The sequence below is a fragment of the Poeciliopsis prolifica genome, unplaced genomic scaffold (assembly GCF_027474105.1).
Source record: "Poeciliopsis prolifica strain line A6 unplaced genomic scaffold, Auburn_PproV2 SCAFFOLD055, whole genome shotgun sequence".
Classification (NCBI taxonomy): Eukaryota; Metazoa; Chordata; class Actinopteri; order Cyprinodontiformes; family Poeciliidae; genus Poeciliopsis; species Poeciliopsis prolifica.
In genome coordinates, this window is record NW_026562430.1 from 448,155 (window position 1) to 466,987 (window position 18,833).

At 42.6% G+C, this 18,833-nt stretch overlaps 1 protein-coding gene across 12 annotated transcripts in view; it reads left to right on the forward strand.

Moving 5' to 3' along the window:
• mbnl2 (muscleblind-like splicing regulator 2) overlaps nucleotides 1-18,833 on the forward strand; it is a 41,205-nt gene that overhangs the window by 16,876 nt on the left and 5,496 nt on the right. For 3 of the 12 annotated variants that reach the window (XM_055059542.1, XM_055059541.1, XM_055059543.1), the window contains exons 3-7: nucleotides 8,699-8,863; nucleotides 9,603-9,806; nucleotides 10,798-11,058; nucleotides 13,925-13,978; nucleotides 14,318-14,468. In XM_055059542.1, the coding sequence (XP_054915517.1) occupies nucleotides 8,699-8,863; nucleotides 9,603-9,806; nucleotides 10,798-11,058; nucleotides 13,925-13,978; nucleotides 14,318-14,468 (835 nt within the window). Of the gene's footprint in view, nucleotides 1-8,698; nucleotides 8,864-9,602; nucleotides 9,807-10,797; nucleotides 11,059-13,924; nucleotides 13,979-14,317; nucleotides 14,469-15,494; nucleotides 15,531-16,561; nucleotides 16,657-18,833 lie in introns of all 12 variants that reach the window. The other 9 variants (XM_055059537.1, XM_055059538.1, XM_055059545.1 and 6 more) reach the window with 8 other exon arrangements.

An 18,833-nucleotide genomic window follows, 5' to 3' on the forward strand; every position in this document is an offset into this window, starting at 1 on the left:
TGTTTGAAATCTGTTTGTAAATGTAAAAATGAGGGAGTTGAAATGAGACCTTTGCGCCGCGTCCCTCTTGGGGGATGCGACACAGTTCTTTCCAAAGTGGGCCATCAACACCATCTAACCTACTTCTGTGGACTCTTTCACCAGTTTGACATTGCCTGAAAGCTGCGGCAAAGAGATCTAAAGGTTTGGGAAAGTAAGACGATCATCTCATTTTAAGTATTCAGATGCGAGCAAATTTGTTGGCACCCCAAGAAAAATAAACAATTTCACTGTAGTATCGTAATCTAACCCTGAAAATTCCAGATAGAGGGTGACCCTGTATGCATTGATGCCTGCTTGTATGTGGAGATTAAATAAGCAATAGAGGGTGGGTTTCATGGCTCAGCAGGTCACAGATGATCAGATTAATTGAAGCAGGACTCCGGCATCCGGCTGGATTAGCAGGTGCCTCACAATGGGGCCATTACTGCCACAGCTCTCAAAAAATGCAGGGATTCGGAGCTGGCGTTGCATTGCTATGGAAAAAAAAATATTGCCACTAAGTTAAAATCACTAACAAGATGTCTGCACAGTTCTTAAAAAGTTTAACTTTATATATATAGCCATCTAGCTACCTTTTTTGTGTCCATCATTGGTGCATATATTTGTTTTTGCAACCGGCTCACTTCTGCTGCCAGCACCAACCATCCCCTGTTTTTATATTTTTTTTCAGCTTCAAATTTTATTCAAAAAAGACTTTAAAGTCCTATATTTGACTTGCTGAAACCTGCAGATACCCTGCAGTAACTCAACTAGCAACTAAATTATGTTTTTCCCTCTGTTTTGCAGTAAAAGAAAAACTGTTGATGGACAAAATTCTAAACCATAGCACTTAGTGTAAGCGTTACCCTGAAATGGTTGTTAAATCACCAAACTTTCAGCAAAAATATTAGTCTCAAGCCCGTTTTCATCCTGTATAGCACAGTTCTTTGAAGTATCACTTGGAATTCAATAAGTGCCTGACCTGAGTTAGCTGATCACAAGCTCCAAGAGCCGGTGCTGCATGATGATAACACAAGCATGTGATCTTCAGCTGATGCACACTCCTCTCTGCTGCTATTCTGAGATGTTACCACACAGACTAACTGGGGGGAAAAACAATGCGATCGAAGAAACGGCTGGTGAAACGTTAAAGACGGTGGAGATTCTGTTGCTTCTGATACTTTGTACACACCTCAGCTTGTGAGGCGTTTGCTTTTAGAGAGGAAAGATATGGAGATATCCAGGACAGACAAGAAGAAGATTGCAATATAGTTTATCATGTCTCAATCTCACCCTTCTGTCTCTGTCTCCGTTTTTTTTTAATCCTTGGGTAATCTCAGGCGTGTCGGCAGCAGTGCCACTCCTTCATCTGTGGGATTACAACTGGTGAAACAAAGACGCTTAATTACCGCTGATGCAATGTCTTGTGTGTCTGCTTTAAATATGGGTGAAAGGAAATGTAGTTTCATTTGTACCGGGTCTGTTGTGTGATATTATGTTTGTGTCCTGTCTTATTATTTTTAATAGCAGTGTAGTCTCATCGTCAGGCAGTCATAGCTGTGTACGGCATGATTAAAGCTGAAATGAGCCTGGTGCTAGGCTTTTACAGCAGCTTTGTTTTTACATTTAAATGACTAGCGCTTACCCAGTGCTCAACATTGATCTTTGATCTCCATTACCAGTCGAAATGTAAGCAAAAAGCTTTCGGCTATCATTTCAAAATGGATTTGCAGTGTTTCCTGCAGTCCTGGGGCAGCAGCGCTTTGAACAGACCCATTAGTTCAAACCAATCCATTAGTGCCAGGCAAAAACAAAACAAGATCCTCAAGAGGAGGCTTTCTCTGTCTTGGAGGATGAAGGAGATCCCTGTCCATGTGCACCCAGGGCTGCACTACTTAACCAGGACCTTTTTCGGTCTTCTGAGCACAGAAGTGCTGGCGTCCAATGGATGGGAGGCTTGCTTCAAAGTGGTTTCCAGGTGAGCAGCTACAGGGCATCCCATAAGCACCGGTTGGTGTCTGTGGAAAGTCTTTGAGTAAATTGAGCCAGGACAGGAGGAGGGTATGATCATCAAGAACAAGTGATGGTCAGGGACAAACATCCGTTTAATTGGTGTCCTTTCGTGCGCGTCTATCCTTTCATTTAATTTGCACCTCCATCCATTCATACATACAGTTAATTTATTTCTGTCCATCTTTCTTTTCTTTTCTCCTTCCTTCCTTCTTACTTCCTTCCATTTTTCAAGCCTGACTGCCGCCGTAACTCTTAAGAACTCCAGGAATTTAATGGTGGGAAAAACATGAAGTAGCCCTCATCTTAGTTCAGATTTGGACATAAGATTTGCACACTGATACTAAGAACAAAACTGGAAACAGGATGAAAAGGTCTAAAAATACTCAATCCAGGAGCAACCGTTTTCTGTGTGAGAAATGTAAATGTTATTCACCAACACCTGGAAGCTGGATCTCCTGTCTGTATCGCTAGAAGAGCTTCAATGTGGATATTTATAGCCACTCATACAAACATCTGTAAGCAAAACATCAAGCACAAAACAGAACACCATGAAACGGGTTTCTGTGCTATTTTTTAACATGGCAACTGACCTGCAGGGTAGACATAAATGGCACACTACAGAGACAGGCACTGAAGTAGACCGAGACGACCGAGATATGAGAAAATTCAGAAGGAAGGAATACAGGAGGTTCTTCAGCTATGCTGGAAGGAGATTACACATTTCAACAGTTTCTTGTCAGAAAGATTTGCATCAGCTTCTCACAGAGACCTTCCGTTTGCACACAAAGGTATCGCGGCCTTGTGTGTCTGCAGCAGTCACAATGCCACCTAAAAACCTGTCTCTCTGTCTGATTTCAGTGTGTTCTTGTCTGCAGGTACTGTTCCCTTAGAGAAAACGTAACTCTGTCTTTAACTAGGAAGAGGCTCGCTCTTTATTGCTGACCCTGCTTGTTTCTAAGCTCTCTCTTTGGGATCGTCCTTTCTGGACAGCATCTTGCCAATAATGCCAGACAAACACTCATTGATCAAGTCGTCACTGTTAAGACACCAGGACTAAGATATGCAAAGCTAAAGGAATAGACCGAAGGCGTACTGTGGAATTAAATGCACGCACGCGCGCGCGCGCACACACACACACACACACATTGCAGATTCCCTAGGTGTTTCGTAATGCGTCAATATTGTTTCTTAGGTTGAAGTGTTGAGGGAAAGAAAGCAATTGCTCCTTTTATGCATATCTATCTTGGAAACGCACCAGGACACCAGTCTTCTTATTAAGTCCTACTAGAAGCACAGCGGTGCAATACGAAGGCGTTCCCAGTCACGTTTACGAGGACTTTTACAGCTCCTCGGTCGGTGGCAGCCTATAAGCGGCCTCTCTTTCTGTCTTGGGCAGACCTTAAAATAAAGCACCCATTGAGCAAGGAAAATGCAAATGTTACAGTGGTGAAGGGAGAGGCCCACAACTGAAGCGCTATTCTTCAGAGCAGGGTGGAAGACTGGACCTCTGTGTCTGCGCCACCCACAGACACACAACGGCCATCGCTCTGACTATTCACTGATGAAGGAGATGGCAAGGGTCGCGGAAAGGCCTTCTTGCCAGAGATATGGCTGTGTTCCATCTCTCCAACAAGCTTCCCTGAATGCAGCTGGGTAGTTGTTGAGGAATCCCACTGAAAAACAAGCAGATGGACATGGAATCAACCTGAAAACATTTCTCTGCTTCTTTTAGTCCAGCAGGACCCAGGGCATCTGCACACCCATGAAGTCTTAAGCATGTCTTGCTGAAACCTGCTGATATCTTGAAAATGGCTGTCTGAGCATGTTTACTTGGAGATAAACATTTTTTAACTATGGAAAGACATAACTGACCAGGTGCGCTCGTCAGATGAGCCTTTTGTGTTTTGGAAACTAACACTCTGAATACGGCTCCTCCGCATGGAAACATGGTGGTGGCACCGTCATTCATTCCCTTCCGCTTTTCTCCCTGCTGGAGCTAAAATACATCACAGTGCATTCAGCTAAATCCTGTGATTTCTATGTCATGTTTGAGCAGATATAATGTCCCCTTCTTCCCTCCATCACAGGGGGAAGAAGCAGCATGTTTGCTATGCTAAATGTTTGCCTTGTTTGTTTTCTTTTCTGTGTCCCCATCTGTGCATTGGCGAAATCTAAATCGCTGCAGTAGCCTACAACAAAGATCTGTCATTGTATATTAAAGCAAATTCTGGTTATTAAGAGTTTGAACACACTAGTGAAGGACCAGCCAGATTTTATTCCACCTTTAAAGATTGAACAAGTAACTTACTTAAGTTCTAAAAATAAGCAAAATTACGTGTATGAGTTGATTTTCTAAATGATAACTGAGCTCGATGTTGTGAGCAGCTTTCCCTGTCAGGAAGCACCTGATCGTTTAGCTCTGATGATCACTCCCTCCTTGACGTTTGTTTCTCCCTGCCATGCAAGGTGGTGATTATCCAATCTAAATCACAGCAGTTATTATCCCATCCCAAACATGGATCATTGCGTCCGTACACGTGGGAGACACCGTAATGCCTACGATAATAAGCAGCCGCGTGAGCAGCCCCTCGGTAAAAGGTGCAATTTCACCTTGTAGCTATGGCTACACCTAAGGCGGCTGCGTGAACCGCTGAGGCGTTCTCAACCATTCTTGTCATAAACAGCTGCTTGAAGCCAGAGCGCACCCTGAATGGATTTATGGCGGTTTTTAATATAGCCTTTTAGTTTTTTTATGAGCTTTGTAGATTAGAATTTGAGTTTCCACTTTTATCTGTGCCTGCATAACCTAGATTTTCTTCACTTTTCTTTTGTTTATGCTGTATGAAATGGTAGCAGTTCATCATGAAATAACTGCAACCATTTTAAATGTTAATAAAAAGTTCTAAATTGCTGTCTTATTCAGGATATTAGAATATATGTGTATGAGCATAAAGTAACACTCGTCAAAGTGGAAAAGATTATAGCACTAACTAACTAACTAACTAACTAACTAACTAACTAACTCAAATCTACAGTTAGGTTTAAAACGATTTGAAGTTTGATCCAGACTTATTTCAGCCAGTCTGCACAGTGAAAATTATGCTACAAAACTTAAAAAAAAAAAATCTCCACTATGTTACATCTTGTGATCATAAATTTCCATAGCAACAACTATGGAAATTATCCAATCTAAATGCTTTGGGCTTATCATCTGAACATAGTTACGCCCTGTAGCAACCAATAATGTAGTAACAGCCAATGGCCTAATAATTTGGGCCATTTTAAACATATTAAAGCCAGTAACATAATAACTGGCCAAAAATGTAATGAGGTTTTTGGGCCCATAATATAATCGCTTTCTGGCAATACGTTATTATAGTTATAGGTTATTTGGGCAGTACACTAAAATCCTTTGAAAAAAAAATAACTGCAGCAGATAGTGTAATAATACATAAATAATACTTCATGTCTTGAAAATAGAAAGTTTTAGGGCAATTTTTTCACTTCAAATAGGCTCGCTCTCTAATTATGGCTTAATTAGAGAATTAAATTCCTTATTTACAGTATTGTTTTTTTTCTTACACATTTAACTTAATTACATCTAAAGACAAATATGTTTGACATATGATAGATCAGTGTGTTAAACAGCTTTAAAGTTTTATTTTTTCAAGAACATTATGAAATGATTCATAACATTACAAACAGTCACAGTTAACTAAAAAAAATTTAACCCTTTTTCTATACATTGATTTTCATAATATAACATTAGGATTATTTGTCCAGTGGCAGCCCCTGAGACAAAGGAACAATAGAAATTTATGCAAAGACCAGAGCAGTTTGAGATGGCTGTCAAACCACATAGTTGAAGTCGAGTTGGTTTTCCGGTAAAAAGTCTGCACTTAGTGAGATTTCAGCCACTCTCCCAAGTCTCTTCACCGCAGTTTTAGTTTGTCGCTTCAAACGGGCAATAATGATGAGCAATTCCATGACGCATCTCTCTCTCCTTCTCCGGCTACAAACGAACAGAATACAGGCCAAAGAGAAGAGTAGCTGCCTTCCTTCTGAGTCTACCTAAGGTCATCAGGAGGGTCGTGGGTTTGTTTTGATCTCTGCAGGGTGCTATGGCGACGGCGTGCTTCCCCGCAGCCTTGATCTGGGATGATGTCCAGAGCGCAGCTTCAGCACCAGCTTCCCTTTCTCACACCCTCCCACGCGGTTTCCCCCCCACACACACTCGCACCAGCCTACGCTTTCTTTCTGGTGCCCACTGATGCACGAGGCCGCCGCATCATTTCATGGTGCAAATCACAAGGCTCCAATTATTACTTTACTTTTTGATTTCAGTTGCCAGGTTAGACGGGCGACTTTATTCCTCTGTTTTGAAGAAGTCTGAGCAGACGCTCCGGATTTCTGTGCACACACATGCCTATGAGTATGTGTGTGTGAGACTTGCTAGTGATTTAGTATGCGTGTGTGGGAAGGTGTGATTCTGTGTGTTTGTGTGTGAAGCATGAAGGAGGAGTGCGGGCGTATCGGTGGCTCACTTGCAGCTCTTAAATTGGGTCGTTGAGGCTACCTCAGCATCATTACAACAGAGTTCATAGGTCACACAGGTGTAGAAACATTAACGTTCAGCCCTTTTAAGTGAAAAGCTACTGTAACATCGCCGACGGTGTTTGAGGCTCTGCGGGTTGCGTTTAATATCGCTCCTGCAGCACAAGAAAGGCCGTTTTTATTACTTCTCTCCTCAATGAGACTTGGAGAGGGTCGGCTGTTTGCACTGCGAAAGGATTATACCTAGAGCCGTGCTTGATTAAAAGTATTTTTTCTGTTTGTCTGCCCACGTATCGTAGAGGAAGAACAAAGCTTTGGAGCAGGTTGAGCATCAGCACCAAATCCCTGTCACAGCATTTCTGAGCTACCAAATGTGAACAGAAATAATCCATATTATTCTTCTGTTCATTTCCATGGGATGCATTTGTAATGCTAGTTGGAGTTGTCCCATGGAACTGTGATTTGCATTTTAATATACCCCTGATTAGTATGACTTGACTAGAGCCGTCTCTTTACTTAGATTTGGACTCTATTTGTTGAATGGAAAATCAGGTTGCCAATCGTGACATCCTGAAGGAAAAGGCTGCAAAAGTCATTCAGAGGCGTCTTCAGATTAACTGGAAGACTGACAGCTACTGGAGTACTTCCTGCCTTCATGACATTTAATTTCCCTATGGGATGAATAAAATATTTTTTAAAAACAGTAGCATGAACATTTGTTTTGTCATAATTTTCGTTTTTCTTCTCTATCTATACACGTTTCTGTCTTGACGCCATTTTTGCATAAATAACATTGTTTCATTGAATAAAGCGTATTTCTCAAGTTTTTTTTTATGTTTTTCTTTGTTTTAACAACTAAATATAGAATTGGAAGCTGAATTTCAACTGGAATAGAGCCGGAAAATAGAAAAACAAAGGATCTTCAATTTAAAAATTAAAACAAATTTTCTCAACATGGAAAAATTTTTTTATAAAAATTTCTGTTATCTAGATCTATAACATACATGGAGCCAAATACATTTGATTCTGCTGGAACAAGGGCCGAGATGGATTGCAAAGGCAGATGATGAATGTTTGTATCATAGTTTATTTATGGCCTAGTCAAAGCCTAGGCCTAAATCTAAATGTGGCACGAAAACAAAGTCCTTCTTAGTGATCATCAGGTACATAAATAAATTTGAGAACTTCTTTTGTGTCTTTTGTGTGTGACGCGTTCAGGACACACACACGCACGCACGCGAGTAATTAAAGTCAGTCATTACTGATCAGAGCGTTGACACTGGGCAGGCCTGTCATATTTCCTCATAAGAGGAAATTAGTGGGATTGCGATGAGAGGGGATGTTGCTAATTGGGACACGGTGCTGAGGCTGCTCTGTGTCACAGAGTTAAGAGGTATTTAGACAGAGCAGCGGATCTCCTCACGCTACACTGATTCTAATTTATCTCCGCTTCCCTTTTCCCTCTTTCACATTAGCCAAGACCCGCCGTGTCATGCCTGCCATGTCGTGTCCTCTCCCTCTCTGTCGCGTGTCTAATCCGTATCAGTCCACTCTTGAGTGCCTGCACCCAGGTTTCTTTCCATCTTCCCTCAGGTCAGCCGCTCTCATTCTTGCATTTAGCTCCTCGTGGTGGTGGATCGTTGTGTGTTGGCCACTGGCCTCTGCTTTGACAGACTAATTGTGTTCGTCCACCAGGATTTTAATCCTTTGTGCAACCACTTCTGTCTGACTTTCAGATGCGTTTCCAAGATCGACAAGAACAAGAGTTCCAACCTTTGTCCTTCTTTGCTGTCCTCAATTTTCCTGCCTGCCCCGACGACTTGGTGGGCGGCGAGTTTGTGATGAAAGTGCGACCAACACCGAGCAGAAATAACAAGCTGGCAAATCAAACACAGTTTTTTTTATTTTTATTTTTTTATCTTTTAAAATGAGAAAAAAAAACCTTCTTTACAGACACTAGAAGCTTCTGTTCCATAGGCTTAACACAAAGTTGCTATTGTGATCTTTTCACGTTCGGTATAAATATTTATGTTACCGGCTTTTGCGTAACGCTTTAGGTTCTGTTTTGAAAATTTGTCCAACTTTTCTTGCTGTTTTGCTTCGTTCTCAGGGACGCTGCACGCGAGAGAACTGCAAATACCTCCACCCGCCGGCTCACCTGAAGACCCAGCTGGAGATCAATGGCCGGAACAACCTGATCCAGCAGAAGACGGCGGCCGCCATGTTGGCTCAGCAGATGCAGTTCATGATCCCCGGAACAACCATGCAGCCCGTGGTCAGTGCATTGAGTGCTTTCAGGCTCAAAAGCCATTAGAAATATTGTTGCTTTAAAACTGGGAGCTGCTCTGCCAGGTGTGGATGTGTTCAACTGCATCTGTGTACACCCAGGCGTGACTAAAGCAGAACATGTCTGCTCAGCAAAATCTTTCCAGGATGCACAGAGGTTGAACAAAAGAAAGCAACCTTTTTTCTCACTTTCCGTTCTTACTTTGTCCTCTTTGAAACATACCCCTCTCCTTTACCCCTGCCGTCTTTCTACCCGTCATCGATCCCCCCCACCTTTCCTCTCCTCTTCCTCAACCACAGCCCTGTACAGCTGCACCTGATATGTTTTACTGAAGGACATTAAATCAGACTAAACTTTTTACTTTTTAGAATATTTTGGCTGATTAATTGCCATCCTCCACCCCCATGATTTTAAACAAGAAAAAAGTTCTTGTTTAAAATCATGGTTGTTGTAAATTACCCTATGAGAAGCTTGGAAAGCCATGACATCAATATAAGTAAATAGCAAAATCTCGCTCATTATTCTGACATTTAGCAAACAGAAATCATTTTTGACCTGCTTAATGTCAGACAGTGCAATAACAAACAAACTGAAAAAACCTCACAAAAAAACCAAAGGATTCGATCTACTTGTCTGCAAAGTAAATATCAGGTTCCGGCTGTCTCCCCCTTGCATTTTACTCGAGAACGCAGGAAAGAGAAACCTCTGATCTTTTCTCGGTCTTCAGCAGACGTTTCCGGTCAGCCAGGGCCTGGGATCCAGTGCAGGCTTGAGCTACACGCCTTACCTGACCCCGATGTCACACAGCATGGGCCTGGTCCCCACAGACATGCTGCCCAGCACTCCTGTCATCGTCCCTGGCAGCCCACCCGTGTCAGTGACGGCCGGTTCCTCCTCCAACCAGAAACTCCTGCGTGCTGACAAACTGGAGGTGACCCGAACAAAATGTCTTTTGTTGTTGCTAAATGAGTTAGTGCTTAAGTTGGTGCAAACTCCAGCATCCTTGAGCATACGTTTCTTTGAACAATTTGACTTCCTTCAGAGCCACGATGTGAAAACGAGGAATGATAATTCACAGTGATCCGAACTGGAATTAACTCAAGTCAAAGTGGTAGTTGCTAGACAGCCGCAGTCGAACTGAGACGCTGAAACCAGCTCCGAATGTCTCCATCTGCCCTCTTGGCAAACAACTCTGGAGAATAACTTAAGACTTTTTCTTTCTTTCTCTTTTTCTGCACCATATTTATCAAGATAAGCAGTAATCTACCTAAGACCTGAAGGTGACGCGTGGGCGTGGGCCTATATGTGTTTTTCAGCAGGAGTGCCATCACTTAGCAACTGAATGGAGCTGGCTTTAATTAAGCCGTATCCCTCTGAGACACGTGTGCACTCCTACACACAAGCCGACGCCGCACGCTCATGTGTGTGCAACTTCAGAACACGAAGGCGTACTTTGTTATGTGTAAATACGAGTATGTTTAAGGAGAAAGAACATTCACGTATGTGTTATAATTGAAGCAGGTTTAGCAGTTCTGCTTGATTTAAGGAACTCTTTAAAACTTTTGATTCTGAGTTGCTTCAATTTTAGATGCCATTTGATGCTTTTGATTGTTTCATTTGTGACTTTTTTAAATGTTTAACAAGAAACCGTTTTGCACAAGATATCTCTTAGCAACCATGGTGTCAATTTGTAAGCTGCTGACTGGAATCGTATTATTTAAAACACAAAACTCTGATCTTTTTCTGGTCAGTGAATGCACCATGCGTAGGCGCTAATAGACTAACCTGAAAAAGTGGAATTGATTACGGAAGCAGAAAAATGGTTTAAAAATGCAACAGTTTAAAATTCGATGCAATAAATTTTAAAAATGATGGTAACAGGGACTTATAATCGTCTTGTTTTCGTTTCCCTGTAATGCCAGGTCTGCCGCGAGTTCCAGCGGGGCAACTGCGCCCGCGGCGAGACAGACTGCCGCTTCGCCCACCCGAGCGACAGCCCCATGATCGACACCAGTGACAACACGGTCACCGTGTGCATGGACTACATCAAGAGCCGCTGCTCCCGCGAGAAGTGCAAGTACTTCCACCCCCCAGCCCACCTGCAGGCCAAGATCAAGGCGGCCCAGCACCAGGCTAACCAGACGGCTGTGGCCACACAAGCTGCAGCCACGGCTGCAGCCATGGTGAGAGCGCCGCCCTGCTGGCCACCCACTTTTATCTCAGGCAGAGCAGGAAATGCACACTTTTATCTTTTTAGTGATGCTTTCAGTCAATACGCTTAGGTCTTCTTTTCTAGCTTTATAACTTTTTGTGATGCACTGTAAAAATTGTTTGCTTTTCTGAACGTTTTCACCATTTGAATTGCGAATAATCTCCATTACAAATAATCTCGGCTTAGAAAGATTCCAAACACCTCTCGCTTACTATAACAGATCCCCCTCAACATGCAATGTGGAGCCCTGCTTTATTACCGTCCTCTGCTGATTGATTCTAGTGGACTCTGGAGAACAATTCACCAACAATAGTCATCCTGAAGAGGGGCTGCTGGATGCGACAAACAGGGTTTAGCGAGACCTAAACAGATCAGCGTTGACGCCGCAAGAACAATCTGTTATTATTTCACTGCAGCCTCCTTTTATTTCCCAATGCCCTTGGTTCACACGGAGACAATGCGTCGGCTCAACCCCCTCCATCCCACTTTGCTGCTCTCGGTGATAAGTGCGGCTCTCTGCAGATCGGTTGCAAATTGAATCAGGGGTGGATGTAGCATGACGTGGTGGGAGTTTTACCCTCCGTTAGGTTGAGTCATCCGCCGCCGATTGGGGGAGAAGGGGGTGGAAGATGTTAAAACTCTTGAGCTCGAACAGTTTTGTCTGTTCCTCGCCATCCCCAAGGCATTGAGTAGCTTCTTTCGATTGGTCCACTGGCTGCTGCACCTGCACACCTTGCACTGCGCCAGTGTGCTGACTGACTAATTTTTTTTCCTTCGTGGCATGGGCATGCTTTATAAAGCCTTGCGCACACTTCAGCTCTCATTGGCTGACTCCATCTCTGCTTGCTGTCCTTCTCTTTCCTTTACAAGCTGGTAGAAGACAGAAAACCGTATTTAAACACTTCTGTAAACCCTTTACATTAACTCGCTCATTTTACAGTAGAAGAAAAGTGATACATGGTGTGTACTATTACCGAATTAGGGCCATAGTAGGTGGAAAAAGCATTAGATTTCTGAAATTTTGACATTAATCTCAGAAATTATGTAGAAAAAAAAGGCTTGAACATGTTCAACGTTTAGAAATTTTCAGAATGTAAACATTTTTCACTTTCAAATTCTGAAATTTCTAGTTGTTTTCTGGAATAATTTTGATAAAAATCCCAAAATTTGTGTCTTTTTTCCAGGCACATTTTTGACTTTTGAAGCTTTTTTAGGTTTAAGTTTTTAGGTTTTTGTCAGAAATTTACACCTCCTTTTTTTCTACCTACAATGACCCTTGCATGGCGCCATAGTGTGACTAGAAAAAAACGTTAGTGGCAGCATCGTGCTGTGGAGGTTGTTTGTGACGAGACTGGAGGTTCGACTTCTCGGCGGAAGAACATCAGATCATCAGTACATTTTTTTTCAATGCAAATTAAAATCTGGAATTATTTCAGTCTCTAGATGTGCTTGATTGATGGAGGCTCCATAAAGTATTGACTCTGAAAGGCAGAATATAATTGAAATCCTCCGTTTTTTTATTATTTTTTTTTAATTCTAAAGAAACCATGGAAATTGTCGCTTTTCTTCCACTTTGATCACATAAAACATGCTGAAGTTCAAAAAAAAAGTGTTTCTGTTCTCCCTTCTTTGCATTTACAGTATACAGTCCTTCACTTTATCATCTTTATGACCCAATTCCCAAACTACCTTCAGCTGTTCCGATCTGCGCTAGAGGTGAAGAGGGTTAACCTCAGGACAAGTTGTCGAGTCAGCATCTTTAATCCAATTGTCTTTGAGCCCTCCTCCACCTGAGCTGCGGCACTTTTATCGCAGCAGATCCATTAAACCTGCGCAGATGCGCCACTAAAAATAGGGAATGATCAGTACCTCTAACTCCCAAACGTGTCCAGTAGACAATATTGCGCTTTGGCCAATGCAGTTGCAGTGAGTCGTTTTTTTTTTTTTGTTTTGTTTTGTTTTTTTGCTGTGCCACGTTGTGTTGTTTGCCATGCTGTGATCTCCTTCCTCATTGCAAGTCAAGCGCAGCCATCTTTGCTTTTCATGTCACTTTTTAATTGATATACCATCTTTCATTTGAACTAACCAGTGTTTTTAAGTCTGTTAACACCGCAGCGCATCAGCAATGCATTGTTTGTTAACGACAAGAAACGAAACATTTGCACAAGTGAGGAAAAAAAAAATCCACATACATCAAGCAAGAGGCTTGTGCATGGACAGTCATATTCATGTGTTTTTTGTTTTTTTGGGGGGGAGGAGGGGTTGCGCAGCACTCAGGTAATTTAGCATTTATTCATATTAATGTCTAAATTTTTACCGCACTTAAGCATTTGGAATAAACAGAGCTCCACATTCTGTTACTAAACTCCAACTTGTGTCACTTTTTTCCAAACGTTAAGCTGTTTTTTTTTTTTCTTTCCCCCGTTTTGGTCAGAACTGCTACAATTGTGCTAATCTCTTATCTAAAATTTGCCCATGCGTCGACATCAAATAGATAAACAGCTGTGTTAGTCGTTGGAGTACATCTTAGGATCTAATATTATAGCTGCCTTTTTTTGCTTTTTTTTCTTATTTTTGCTTTTGTACTAATTAATATAGTAGCTATGTTTCTTTACAGTTAAATGAAAGCAATTTTTTTGTTTATGTGCATGCCTATTGTTTTGTATGTGGTATACTGGCATTCAGATTATTTTTGTTTTTGTTTTTTTTCCTTCTCACCTATCCACAATGCAATGCTGTCCCCCATGATGCACCTCTGCTTGCTGTTACCTGTATGTTAATACGCTTGAATCCCATTGGCCCACTGCCATCATGTGCTCGCTGCCTGCTAATTAAAGACTCAGTCGACTGCCAAAGCAATGAAGCGACCCCTCGAGGCAACTGTAGACCTGGTACTTGGACCTTTCACCTTTTGCTTTGCATGTAGCTTCTTTAATTGTACTTGTAGCCACTCACAGAATTTAATTTGGCTCTTTTGTTGTTGTGAAACCCAGTAAGACACTTTTTTAATGTGTAGACCTTACCTGTGGTATTTCTAGATTGTGGTTTTGTAGTAATGAACGTAAAGCTAAAATAATTCCAGCTTTCTATTTTGTGTTTCCATTTCTTGCCGTACTTTTCTGTTTTTTTTTGTGCCGTGCATAGAGAAAATAACACTTTGCAATAATTCTAGTGTCGATGTGAGTGAGTGTGAAGCTCAAATCTGTGCTTCTGTTTGCGTGTGTGTCAAGGCGTTCCCCCACGGCGTCCTCCAGCCGCTACCAAAGAGACCAGCGCTTGAGAAGAGCAACGGAGCCAGCTCTCTGTTCAACCCCAGTGTTTTGCACTACCACCAGGCGCTGGCCAACGCACAGCTCCAGCAGCCTGCTTTCTTTCCCACAGGTAAGATCGTCCACTTCACGCACGTGGCATACAGCTGCAGACGGGTCTTAGCGATCATATTAATCCTTTGTGGCTTTACAGCTGCAAAGGAAGTCTGTTGTCGTTTACAGCAGCTCCGATCCACTTCCTGTCTATAAAACAGGATAAGTGCCATGTTTTAGGCTCCATTTTGTTGTAATTTTTTTTCAATTAGTTGAGGTTTTCCACAATGTGTTGGTCTATTACATTAACTCTCCATTACGACATGTTGAAGTATGGAGCTGTAACACCACAGAATGTAAAAAAAAATGTTTTTTGCAAAGCAGTATACATAATTTAATCTCGAGGGATCTTATAATTTTAAGATCCTTAGGGGTTCTTAATTCATTGCAACTATAAATCTCAAAGCTTTCATATAGGTTGGGTTTGTCCAAAATCTACAAAAAAAAAAACTCAGAAAATCTGAAAAGGTGTGAAAAGTTCTGGTGAAAACTATCTCAGTTTAATCTGGAACTGGACGGAAAGCTGCTCTTTTTACTCTGCATGATGCTGCCGTTTGTTCACTCATTTAGTTTTACTTTTCCTTCCTCTCGGTTGACCTGAAGTTTCCATCTCCGCATTGCATTTAGACAACACGCCCCTCGGTTAAGCAAGCCGACTCAGTCGCAGTGTTCAGTTGCCAAGGGGGTCCTGCAAACTTTACTGTTAATTACTGCAGAAACAGGAAAGCAGAACAAGCTGAACCTAAGTGAACTTTGCACACGTTCATAGCGCCTTGCCAGATGTTAAACTCCATGCCGCTCCTGTGTCCTCCAGCCCGGGTTTAGCTGCAGTTCCGCCCACTAATGCAGAGCTCCGTGCAAAGAATGCCACCGCTTGCTTTTGTTGACTGCTTCCATTATTAGCTGGCATCACGGCTGTTACGGTACCATCTGAGCTGACTGATGCTTTTTGTTTTTGTCTTGTCTAACTGTTGTTCTCCTCCTCCTCCTCAATTAACCCATTTCTTCCCTTCTCTCTCTGTCTTTCTTTGCATAAACACAACAGGGTCAGTGTTGTGCATGACCCCTGCTAGCAGTCTTGGTAGGTCCTGACGCTGCTCTCTTTCTCTCTCTCTCTCACACACACACATACACACACACACACACACATATGCATTTAGGCTGATCTAAGGGGGGATGTCTGCAGCCCTTACAGGTGAGGCAAAAAAGTTCCTCAAGATATTTTCTGGAACATTTATGGATATTTATTGAAGCTAAGTTTACATCACCTGAAGGAGCTGCAGCTCCAAGCTCTTTGCTCCAGACTGACTTGTTATTTTTGACTGTTTTTGTTCATGATTAAAGTGCTGACTCCTGAGCTCTAATATGGCTTCCGTTTGGCCGTGCCGTGTTAACCAGGAAATTGAAATCAGTTTCCCAGAGAAATTCCACAGAACTGGAAACACAGCCATCAAAGTGGAGTTACAGCACCTTGCAAAAGTATCCAGTATCGCAGTAAAGCCCTGCTGTGGGCTGGTCTAGCATTAGATCCCAATTTGTTGTTGGAATGTGATAAAATGTGAAAAAGTTGAAGGGGCGTGAATATTAATTGCAAGGTGCTGACTGTAAATAAAAAGTTTTACCATGTTTTGACAGAATTGCATATTCTTGGCAGCAGCCGTGTGGCGTCTCCCTGCTGTTCACTTAGTCAGGCCAAATGGTTTAAATTTGGATCAAAATATGTGTCTTGTTGTTGACTTCTCTGGGAAAGACATAAAGCTGATTTTTCCATATAAATTTCCTTACTTGTGATTGTAATCAGCTTCTCTCCTCTTGTTTTCTTTTTTGTTTTTGTTCGTTTTTTTTATCCTCCCTTGCTGTCATTTTCTTCCTCTCTTTCTTTCTGTCCTCCTGGCTTTGCATTGGTTGCATGCCATCTGCTGGTGTAACCCTAACGATGGCTCGCTGGCTCTTTCTCTCTCTCTCACCACATCCGCCACCGACAAAACGCTGCCGTCGACACACGCCACGACTGTTCCCATGGTTGCCATAATGCTCCACCTACCTGTTCATTGCTACCCCTTCCTTCCACACCCTCCCCTCCTTCCTCTCCCTTCCTCCTCAAAAACAAAGTCCCAATGATGTACAGTGCTACGCCTGCTACTGTCTCTGCAGCAACAACTCCTGCCACAAGTGTCCCCTACGCAGCAACAGCACCAGCCAATCAGGTTTGCTCCTTTTAAAGCTTTCTTTCATCAGTCCCCGGAGCTCTGAATAAGTACTGCCTCCTGATAGTGAGCTGCAACAAAACCTGCAGCTTTAGCCATCCTCCAGTCATCCATGTGGCTGCACAGGGTGAAAGCTGGTGAGTGGGTGTTTTCCACACAGTGTAAAGCAGAGGGACGCTACCTGAGTAGCATTTCTTTTAAAGTCCATGGCACGATCCTAATAAAAAGCACTTCTTCAGAGCTCCCACATTTGCAAGTAGTACTTGTGTTATGTTGCACCACTTCCTGGTTTTGTTTTGCATGTTTTATTTTCTAGTTTTCTTGTTGTCTGAAACGGTAAGGCCTCTCCATCCGCAGCTGGGACATCATCTGTACCGCTTGTGTGTGACGCAAACGCAGACATTCAAGCGAACACGCACGGAAACATTCCTGCGGCTCGCTTTTAGTAGTAGTCATAGTTGAAACAAGATATTTCTATACATCGTATCTAAATATCTGGTTCCACTTATGATAAAATAGAATTATTAGATTAAAATTTGTTCCAATCGATTGACTAATCATGTCCGCTTCCACCTTCTTCCACTGATCATCTTTAAGCAGAGGCAGTTGAAACAGAAACAAAGATGGCGGGGAGATATGAGAATGGGGATGAGAAATGCAAACTGCACATTATGCGGTTCTGTTTTTAAATTTAAGCACTCCACACACTCTTTCACCTTAATAGAGCTTACTTGTGTGCTACAAATGAGGACGAACTGATAGAAAAGCGGCAGACAAAACAGAAAAGTTCTAACATGGTGGAAAGAAATATTACGCTAATAAATAAGGTTGATTTTTGAGGGCTATTGTGAGTTATTACACTCACAATAGTAAGTTTTAATGTAATATTCAGTAACTTCAAAGGTTCCAGTTTTCTCTTTTTTAATGGGAGCTTCTCAATTAGTTGTCAGTCGATAGATAAGCTCAATCGATTTTAGATTCACTCATTACGCTTCTTTCCTGAATGTAAGGTTAAAGCGAGAGATGAATCTTGGGAAAACTGTTCCAGGGAAAAAAGAACCAGAGAATCTAAACGATGGCCTCTGATCAAAAGTCGGCTCTCCTGAAAGACGAACAGCTCCGACCGCCGGGGTGAAGCACGTGCAGCCCCATTTCTAAACCTGGAAATTTCAGAGAAGGTGGCAGCGCCCCGGCCTCACTCACACAGCTGGCAGTCATTTACTGCTGGATCCGATCAGAGGTGCTTTGAGGACACGCAGCAACGTGTTCCACATGTTAAACAGCAACAGCCAGGTGCTTTTTTTTAATAGCGCCCTACCCCCAAGTTTCAGAAAACCATCTTTGACAATCAGATAATTAACAGCAGTGCCTTCACCCCATCTGATGAGAGCGGACCAACATTTTGCTTTCCAAAACATAAACAGATGTGTGTTGTCCATTTCTCCATCATCATTAATCACAGACCCATTACCCAGCATCGTATTGCTCCTCATAGGCCGGCCGCGCGCGCACTTCCTGTGAGTCACTGTCTCTTCCTGTAATTGGCATGCAGCAGCAGTAGCAGCAGGAAGCAGAGCCACTCTTTAAAGATGCATGTGGGACAAGGAGCTGGAGAAAAGGGTGACGTCAGCCATTCGCTGTCTGCCTCCGTTTGCCTCCCACCCAGCAGTTAGGGCACACACCATCATCTTCCTCATCATCAGCTGCACTGCATACAGTCCTCACCTTGTTTACTCCGCTCCCAGTCATGTGGTTTTATCAAATCCGGAACCGGACTGGTTTTTATTTGTTTTCACCCCCTGACAGCCCTAACGCAGCTGGATTGAATCTCCTTTTAATATCTGGGTAGTTTCTTCCTTTTCTCATTCAGGCCAGTGGGAAAAAGAATATTTAAATGCTGTGAAAAATGAACATTTGAGGCTGAACATAACTACTGCAAGCACGTCAAATAGTTGCAGACAGCGCGACAGGTTCAGAGTCTGGTCAACTCACGACCGGCAAACCGTTAATGTGACACGATGTGAAGGAGCCAATCACGTCCCTCCATGTCTGAGCATAATATTAACCATGTGCGATCACTGCTGTGTCCCTGGTAACATCACTGCTGCTGCAGGGGCTTTCTGGAGGTGCAGCACCTTCTAGTGGTGGACTATTTTTACTACATATAGGGATCGTTT